Below are 10,360 nucleotides of genomic sequence, written 5' to 3' on the forward strand. Positions count from 1 at the left end.
CCCCCCCATATTTTGTAAATTGTAAATAAAAACTGTCAAGGACAGTTGTGGCTGAAGAAGGAACCAGTTTCTATGACTATCAAGACAGGGAGTAAATTCAAAAACAATGTCAATGTGGTGTAAAAAAATACAAAATAATCCAGATCAGAAACAAATAATCCAATTCTTCTAGGAAAACACACAACAAGGAGGGACACAGCCATAAGGGAAAATGTAACGCAGGACAACGGGAGACTGATACAATAAATACCCACCAGAAAACAAGGTGAGACAAAACAGGTGTGAGGTGTGAGAAACGAATCCTAGATGAGATAAGGTATTTAGAAATAGCAACTATTGTTTATTTTTCGAGTTTGATGTTTCCGATGTTTCAGATGTGTTATAAGCACATCTGCCTAATCACAGCTAGTGGTGACAAACTCAAAGCCTTCATTACACATTTGATTGTTGTTGTGTCACAGAACAGTCTCGGTTTCTTTTTTGGTTTAGTAAAATCAGGACCAGCTCATCATCACTTGATGTCAGCTTTTTTTCACAGTGTGCACAGATTGCATATTTTCACTGTACGTATTTGTGGCATTTATTTTTGGAACCAACCCTAATTTTTCGTATCCAATTAAATAGATCTGACTAATGAGATCACTGCATTTGGCAACAAGCATGCTCATAGCTTAAATCGCAGTACTTAATATACAGTGAAATTGGGGATTGTTTTGTTTTTTTGCAATTTATTATTAAAGTTATTAGAATTTCAAATTAATATGGCACCACGGACCTCGTTCTCTCTTGCTCAGAGACAGGCCACTCCTAGGTAGTATACACTTTTATTGCATGTGGTAAAAACAGAATGTTAATGTGATTGGTCAAGAAGTTGGAGGAAAGCCTTTAGACCCCATGGCCACCTCACATTTCATCTCCCGAACATCTCCCTATAAGGAGATGACCCTTTTGCAGGCAACACTCCCATTACTGTGGCAACTATCTCTTGTCCTCTGGTCAGGCCTGCAGAGTTAGAGAAGGGGGAGGAGTGCATTCCATTTCCTAACACCCGATTTATGTTAGGATTTATGTTTTCAGTTGGTGCAAGGTCTAGACTGCAGATAGGCACCTGAGCACTTGGACTTTTCTACCTCAAAGCCATAATGTTGTAGTAGTTGTAATATATAGTTTACTATTTGTTTGCTTAAATATCGAAGGCCTTCACTGAAAAAGACATCACCTGGAGGGGAACATATATTGCTCTAAAACCTTTCTAGACCTTCCCACACTGATGATGCTTTTCCAGTTGTGCTAACTGCAAATTCCAAAAGCAGTAATGCACCCACATACCATCAGAAATGCAGATGCTTCTGAATGAATAATAAGGCAAAAGGTCACTCTTCTCTTTAGTCTGGAGATCTTAAAATTAGATTAGATTAATTTAGATTAATTAAAAACTTGAAACAAATGTTTTTCACTTTGCATCAATCCAGTTTAACTGAGCTTCGGCCTGGAGAAGACAAGGTTGTTTCTGGATCATTTTCAAATGTCTTCTTCTTTACATGATAGAGCTTTAACTTGCATTTGAGGAATTTTACATTGAAAAATTATTCTGACACAGTCCCACAATTTTGAACCTCTGCCCATCTTCTGAGGAAATGTTTCTTTTTAATACCACTTACTTTTCCAGCCTTTTTTGTCCCTGTCCTAACTTTTTTGAGACATTATCAAGAATCGCTGTGTGGCAGGCAGGAGATTGGACCCAAAATGCAGGACTCACAACACACGGAATGAACTCAAAATGCAGCTTTATTTGCTGACTCAAGGAAATGATACAAAATTAAACTAGATTGGGAAAATCTAAACTAATCTTCACAGAAAGGGACACAAGGGAACACACAGCATGAGGGAGGATGTGACACAAGACTGAGGTAGATGCTGACCTAAATACACAGAGGGATAACAAGGAAGTGAGAACACACGAGGAACACAGCTGACACGAATAAACATAATGACACAGCGGAGGCTGGACTGAACAGAATGAACATGCGAATGCGGGACCTTCACAATAAAACAGGAAACATGATGTGGGAGTGAAGGAGAGGCAGACGAGGGCAGACATGACACGCTGGGGAAACATGGAAAACATAACAGAATAAAACATGAAGGGAAACATGGCACAAGAACTCACACCACAATATAAACACAGACACATAGGGAAACACAGAGGGCAGAAACACAAAGGGGAATCCAATAAACTAAACTGAACAACCTAGGAACCTAGGAATATATATTGAACTAACAAAATACAAAAACACAAGAAAACTAAGAACGCTTGGTCAAGATGACTCAGGACCATGACAGACATATTGCTGTCATCAAATTCAAGTCATTGAGCTATGTTCAATTTTATTGAGCAGTAATATATTTAAAGATATTGACATTTGTTGTTTTTCAAAATCAATGACTTAAAGAGTAATTATAAATTAGCAGCTTACTGTGACGTCAAACGACATTCCTGGTTTGAAATATTTGGGTGTTTTCTTGAAGTTGATGGTGTAGGGTGATTTGACAATTTGGATGCCTCTCAGCTCTGCTTCCACCATCTCACTACCTGTTTGTGAACATACACATTCATAGATTTTAAATATGAGTTCAAATTTACCATCCTTCTAACCCTTCTGCCACAAAGGACTTTAACTCACTTTGGCCCATTTGGCCCTACGTAAGTCTGGTTAAAGAGCCAGTTGCAATACATGGTTCATGGATATTCAATACAAACAATATTGTTTTTATTCCCCCCCTCCCCCCCAAAAAAACAAACAAACAAACAAACAAACAAACCAAAAAACAAAACATAAATTAGGCTAATAATAGGCTAATTAGGCTAATTTATCTATACTAGTAAATGAGTCTTGGGGAACACTGTTCAAATGATGTGTAAACAAACAAACAAATTCATATTTTAGGCCCCCGACTTATAAGTTAAATAGTGTCTTTTTCTTACCACTCTCTGTCAACACACTGACTGCAGCAAATATAAAGTTTCCTTCCAAATCATTGATGTTTGGAAAAGTCTGTGCAATGTGTTCCCTTTTCAGTTTAACGGTTCCTTCTCCTTCATTGATCTGCCATGGCATAACACAAAAATGGGTCATTCAGTAGGAACCTTTTTTTTTATTCTTATTTCACAAAGAGAAAAGCCTTTTATGGAATTATTTTTAAGGATTTCAAAGTTAGGGTCAAATAACAACTGGACAATAATACAATGTGTCAAAATTGTTGGTTTTTTTTGGGGGGGGGCACTAAATATTTCTCATGCAATTTCTAGTGCAAGTCTTTGTCTTATTTTAGGAAACTGGGCATTGATTGAAATCACAAAAGATAAAAATAAAACACACAGAGACTTGTCAAATAGGCAGTTATTCATTATTATTATTATTTATTATTAAAAGAATAAATGTTTACTCACCTGCACTCTTTGAAGAGAACTTGGAATGCCGTTTTTTGTATTACCAACTAGAACTCCAAACACCACAAAGGCTGTGCCATCCACCTTTTTACCAAATAGATATCTAAAATCACAAATAAACCATTAACTTGCAATCAAGAAACAACAACTCAAACATGATTTTATAAATTAAACTGTGTCCACAAATCAAAAGCCTCCATATACGTCGCTTTGATGTTGATGGTGAGCTCATCACTGTCCACATAGAAAAAGGGGACCTGGGATGTCAGTTTAACCTCAAAACTGGGAAGCACTGCAAAATAATACTCATTAAGTGTCCAGTGAGGCGAAAAGGGAAATTTTTGTTGGCTATTTTTAAACAAACTCACCATATTCTTTCACTTCAAATTCTGCCTCAAAGGTTTGCTTTAAGTTGGTGTTAAATTTTGACACCACCTTCCACGTTCCTGTACTACATATACAAACAGACACACATAGATGTACATAAAGAACACATAGTTCAGTGTTGATGTGTTTATAAGATACATAAAGTTGAGATCCCTCTCAGTGTGGAGCATTAGGGAAAAAGTACCTTACAATTTCAGGGAGGAAATAACTTCCATAGTAGATTCCTGACACTACAAGGACAAGCTTTGATTCTAAAATAATTCCATCAGGGTTCTAGAAATAAGAAAATTAAACCTAAAATTAGGAGAGAGCATCAATAAAACATTCAATATATTTTATAATTTTTAACATTTCTACAGCTTCCTAAAAACAGGTAATTTGTAATTATTAACTATATGGTTTATCTAAAAGTTTCAGTTTCAGTTTTCATGGCAACTTGTATTACAGCATACGTGTTGAAGAAATCTTTATGTTTTGTATGTTTTAGTGACATTATTGGAGATCATTATTTTGTAAATGTTTTATACTCTCAGTGATAGATTTTGTAATGATGTAGTTAAATGAAAGATAACAATACCACAATATCAACAACAACAGAAGTATCAGTTCCCGGTTGATAGTTCTTGTCTACGGGCTCCATATTTGGCCTCATTGCAAAAATCCTGTAAAAGACTGTGACAGAGAGACAAATAGAGAAACACTTTGTTTAATTACTGTGTTTATTTCAGATTCCCCTGTCAACTAGTTAGCACATGACATCTAACAAGAAGAAACACTAATTCTACAACCATGGAACCATCAATAAATGGATGATAGACATTAAACCGAGAAACTGACAACTCTGCTGCTGCCTGCTGTGATTTTAAAAAATATATAATTATACAATAGCTATTAATGATCTACTTCCAACCCAAGAAATAGAAATGTAAACAACGAATGTCGGACCCGACCACATTTCAACACTCGTTAACTTAATTTCGGTTGCTGTTCACAACAATACTCAGCTGCAGTTTTGCAGTTGCCAGCCACACACACCAACAACAACAACTCAGTCAGGACCCAGTACATTCTTTAATGCAGGGGAGGCGTGATGAGCCAATGCAGCGATGGTGTGTCAGCCTCCCTGCAGTGGCGCCACATATCACGCCCTGCCAGAAGGAAAAGATGTATTCTTGATGTATCTAATGAAAATTAAATCAACTCTCTGACAAGCTTCATCTCCCATGATCTGAACTACATAAACTGCTAAAAGGTTAATGACCAAGTTCTGTCCAGTGATGATGACCATATCATTTTGTGTTGGTTTGTGTATCTCATCAGTAATGGAGTAAATGACTCACCGGTGGTACTGGGAGTATAGATAGTCTTGTCAGTCTGGATGAAGATGTACCCATATTGAAGGGAGATTAACACAATCTTCTCCAGTGTTTGGGTACCAAACTCTCCTTGTAGGTGAACATAGTGTTTTATATTGGGATCATTGCTGAAGCGCTCAGCAGGGATCTGGGGAAAGAGAGACAGTGTGAAGGGAAAAGCTAGAGATATAATATTCATTTAAAAAAAGTTATGAATCAAGATATCTGTGTCATACAGACATACAGAGAGAGAGAGAGAGAGAGAGAGAAAGAAAGAAAGAAAGAAAGAAAGAAAGAAAGAAAGAAAGAACAAAAAACATCTGTCAGGAAAAATCCAGGTTGAAAAGCACAAAAATTGGAAAAGCTGGGATACAATTTCTGGAAGAGTGAAAACTGTTGCGAAAAAGGTGACAGATGTACATAAAAAACTGGGGCTGGGCTGAAAATCGAGACATTTGGTGAGCAGAAGAGCTAATGCACAGCTGACAAACATTTCCCAGAGATCTTTCAATGTAATATTTTTGATGCCATAATTATTGCTAAATTGTCAATACTAAAAATAATAGATCTAGTGCAGCAGGAATTCGATATCTTAATTTGGGAAACTTCTCTTTTCATTAAATTTAAATAACACTGTAACAGATTTCACTGTATTATAAACGAGTTCACATTATGCGACTTTATGGGATCCTCTAATAAGTTACTGATTAGTTAGAAATCTCACGTTTTAACTTTCTTGATCATCTTTACATATGCTTATAACTTATAACAAATGAACCAAGGCTCATGGGTCTAAGATTGGCACCAGTGATTAAGACCACAAGCTCATAAGTAAAACATTTACAGAAGTCATGAACCAAGTAACATGTGGAACTAATTTTTTTCATATTGTTTTCTAATTCTATTTACAATAATTTTGTAACCCCAGGAGTTGATCATTGCTATTCATTAGAAAGAATACAGGTTTTCTCTCTCTTTTTTTATTTTAGTATTTTAGGCTCCCTGGTTAGTTAAGTACAATATAAAATTATTTTAGAAAACATATTGCATTACATTGTTGTTACACACTAACGCACTTGGGAATTTGGATGTCCCAACTGATAATGTTTATGAAAACCTGCATGGTAATAAGGATGTTTCTGAGATGCGAGACTTAGTAATACTTACCATAATTTTTCCAATACCCTGGAATTTGTTTTCCTTAGTAAGGGTCACAGTTGTTGATGCCAGCATAGTGTCTTTTCTTGGAAAGTTCCTCACAATGATACTGACAATAACATTTTCTTCACCAGCATTATCTTGAATTTCAACAAAGATGTTTTCTTCAGTTCCTACTCGCAGGAGATTGGGGGCAGACATCACCTCCCTGAAGACAGAAGACAGCGTTGGATAATGTAGCCCAGCTGATTCTGTATGTAACAAACTTCATGATTTATTCAATTAGTCATTCATTTGGTAAAATAAATCATCAATTTTTATAGAGAAGACAAATTCTACCAAAACTAAGAGTTTTCAGTCATATTGTAGCCCTGTGCAAGAGTACATAAAAACAATGGCTGTTGATGCTAATGTCTAACACCAGCATGCCAACTCTTCTGCTTACTTTTGGAGCTTGACTAAAGGGGTGCGTTTAAAAAAATCGATTTGCTTATTCATATCAATTTTACCTTGAATAACGTGATGTCAATTCATTAAATCCTGTTTTTTCCTTTTTAAAATATAAATGTATTTTGCCAGAAACACCAGAATCTCATTTTAAAGCTCACAAAACCCCGCACGGCTCTATCTCTCAATGTATTTTTAAAGGGGCTACATGCTAAAAAGCCAGGCCAGGAAAGTCTCCTTCGTGGTGTTGTGTATTTTCTTCTCAGTTACTTTGACACAAAGGCATCTGTTGTGATGCGTACAGCTCTGATGAAGTCTCACAAATGCCAGATATGTTCTTAATCATAGATATAAAAATACTGATATGTACTGATAAATAAGTACAATATTTCTGATTGTCTGAGTCAAAATTAAATTGAATTGAATCAAATCGAAATGAAACCCTGTGAATCAGAATTGAATCAGTTATAGAAATAACCAAAAAGTGTCAAAATTGTAGAGAAAACATACCACAAAGCAAATTATTATAAATTCAACATCTACTTGGTTTCTTTTCAATTCAATTCAATTCAATTTTATGTGTCCAGTACCGCATTTATAGGTCCTAAGGGCTTCACAGTCACATTTGTTTTTAAATGAAGTCACTATATTTACATATGTGACATCATATAAAAATATATATGTCAAAACTATATGTAGAAAATTACATATATTTACACACAAAAATAACTGCTATACTTTGTTTAGTTCTTTCCAGTTTGTTTGTAAAATGTCCTTGCACTGGATAAACAAAACATTTCATCCTTGTTCTGGGCAGAGATGGGCAGTAACACGTTAATCGGATTACTTTTTTCAAGTAACGAGTAATGTAAGGGATTACTATTGCAAAAACGGTAATTAGATTACCGTTACTTTCCCGTAGGAACGCTGCGTTACTGCATTACTAAAACCGTGATTTTTTTTGCGAGAATGTCTCATGACAATGACGTAAGCGAGTGCGACGGCTGTGGTAGCACGTGTGTCAACAATAGAAAACATGGAGCGAGGGATAGAGTACGATCGTGCAGCATTTAATACTTGGAAATACTGACGTTACTTTGAATTTGACTCTTTAAAAAGCGACAAAAACATAAGCGTACGTTGGACACTCTGCATCGGAAGAAAAAATTCGAAAAATTCCACTTCCAACCTGAGCAAGCACCTAGCACGCTGCCACAAGAATGTTAAATTGACAGAAAACCCCCAGGATCCCCTCACTGACGTGACCGCTGTGGCTACCACATCTACTTGGTGGTGGTCAGAGGGCCCGGTGGCGCCAGTGTCCGGCAGCCTCGCCTCTGTCAGTGTGCCCCAGGGTGGCTGTGGCTACATTGTAGCTTGCCATCACCAGTGTGTGAATGTGTGTGTGAATGGGTCGATGACAGGTTGTGTTAAGCGCTTTGGGGGCCTTAGGGACTAGAAAAGCGCTATACAAATACAGGCCATTTACCATTTACTTCCACCGGGCAAACCTCAGATGGACCCACTCCTGCTAAACAGGTTAAACTAGACGTAAGAGCGACAGGACTTAGGCTACGTTCACACTGCAGGTCTTAATGCTCAATTCCGATTTTTTGATCAAATCCGATTTTTTTGTCTGCTCGTTCACACTACAAATAAAATGCGACAGCAAACGCGCTCTAGTGTGAACCCTCAAAGCGGCCCGCATGCGCAAAAGAAAACGTCACACACAACGCGCTCTGTTTAGACCCAGAGCAAACAGTATTGTTTGATAGATGGCCCTTAATATAAAGACTTTACGTTTCCCAATTTTTGCTTTAAGTTATTTTGTTATTTACATAATAATGTAAATAACCTAATAATGATCCTTATTGCTGTTTTAGAGAGGAGCGGTGCTTCAAAGGATAGTTGCAGATTTCTGTCAGAATCTGCAGATTATACAGTACAAATAAAATGTTCACGTTTCTCCAACATTGTCTTCCCAACAGTTTCACTGATATCTACATGGGAAGCGTTCGCCTACTCTGGCACTGATAATTGGCGTCTGTCTTGTGTCGGTGACGTAAAAGACGGATTTAATGCGACCTGACCGTTCAAACAGCAGTCGCTTTCTAAAACATCGGATATGTATCGGATTCAGTACCACATACGAAAGTGACCCAGATCGGATTTGAAAATATCGGATTTGTGCCGTTCACACTGCCATACCATGATCGGATATGGGTCGCATAGGGTAAAAAAAAATCGGATTTGATGCGCTTTCGCCTGCAGTGTGAACGTAGCCTTAGTGCCGCTGAACTGAAGAAGCTCGTTGCTGCCTATATCGTCGAGGACATGTTGCCGATTTCCACTGTTGACTCTGAATCATTCTGACGCATTGTAGAAAAAATACCAACTAAAGGTGGTGTCAAGCTGCCCTAGAGAAAGTCATTTGTAGGATACCTTGAGAGAGAATATGACAAAATGAACTCTAACTTGAAGGCTACACTCGAAGAGGCAGAGTTTGTTTCCACCACTGCTGACATCTGGACGGTAAATAATAAAAGTTTTATGGGTGCAACAGTTCACTGGATTAATTCCACATTACAACGCAACAAGGCCGCTCTAGCATGCAAGAGAATTAGAGGCAGCCATACCTATGATGTAATTGGAGCAGAGATTGAAGAAATCCATTCATCATATGGACTACAAGGCAAAGTTATTGCCACTGTAATGGATCATGCATCCAATTTTGCCAAAGCATTCAGAGTATGTCAGCCCTGTCATTTGGAGTCTGAATCTGAAAATGAAGAAGGTGATGACGAGGAACCAACCTTTACTGATGTCATAGAAGCTCTTTCAACTGCATCTGGTGATGCACAGTTTAGCCTCCCTCCACACTACAGATGTGCATCACACACAATTAACTTGATTTCAACAAGCGATGTTGACAAACATCTAAATTCCTGTGCAGACACCAAGGCTTTATATAGGAGTAGCATTGCAAAATGTTCTGCTCTTTGGACTAAAGCAAGTCGATCAACATTAGCCTCTGAACAGGTGGAGGAAGTCAGTCGGAGGAAACTAATGGTACCGACAACCACAAGGTGGAATTCCCTGTATGAGGCCATTTCTAGAATCATCACAATTCCCTTGAATGAACTTAATCCCCTGTGTGTAAAACTGGGAATCAAGTGCCTTAATGAAAGGGAGTACCAGTTCTTGAAAGAGTACTGTACTGTGATGAAGCCCCTGACAGTGGCCCTGGACATCTTACAAGGGGATGAGTGCACCTACGGGGCTTTACTGCCAAAACTCACAAGCCTGAGGTCAAAGACGCTTGCCCTGAAAGATGACCTCTCTAGAATGACAGCCAGCCTTCCAGATGTCATTGTAAAGGTAAGATAATTATTAATTGCTTTGGGTGGATTTGTTAAATTTATTATACCATTCACAGTGGGTGGATGTTATACTTTGTTTTAAGCAGCGGGTACAATTATTAAAATGATAGAATAAAAGACCAAGTATTCACCCCTTGTTAAATATCAGGGACATTGATCATCATTAACCATGAATATTAATC

General features: G+C 37.6%; 1 protein-coding gene across 1 annotated transcript in view; it reads right to left on the bottom strand.

Annotated features, from left to right (window-relative positions):
• LOC102208279 (complement C3-like) overlaps positions 1 to 10,360 on the bottom strand; it is a 125,673-nt gene that overhangs the window by 71,252 nt on the left and 44,061 nt on the right. The window contains exons 3-9 of the mRNA XM_013913489.1: positions 4,416 to 4,510; positions 4,023 to 4,111; positions 3,820 to 3,902; positions 3,656 to 3,743; positions 3,452 to 3,554; positions 2,987 to 3,107; positions 2,478 to 2,593 (exon numbers count right to left, since the gene is read on the bottom strand). Coding sequence (XP_013768943.1) covers positions 2,478 to 2,593; positions 2,987 to 3,107; positions 3,452 to 3,554; positions 3,656 to 3,743; positions 3,820 to 3,902; positions 4,023 to 4,111; positions 4,416 to 4,510 — 695 coding nt within the window. The remainder of the gene's footprint in view (positions 1 to 2,477; positions 2,594 to 2,986; positions 3,108 to 3,451; positions 3,555 to 3,655; positions 3,744 to 3,819; positions 3,903 to 4,022; positions 4,112 to 4,415; positions 4,511 to 10,360) is intronic.

This window comes from Pundamilia nyererei, unplaced genomic scaffold, assembly GCF_000239375.1.
Source record: "Pundamilia nyererei isolate P.nyererei 1_Seehausen unplaced genomic scaffold, PunNye1.0 scaffold00134, whole genome shotgun sequence".
In the NCBI taxonomy this organism is placed as follows: Eukaryota; Metazoa; Chordata; class Actinopteri; order Cichliformes; family Cichlidae; genus Pundamilia; species Pundamilia nyererei.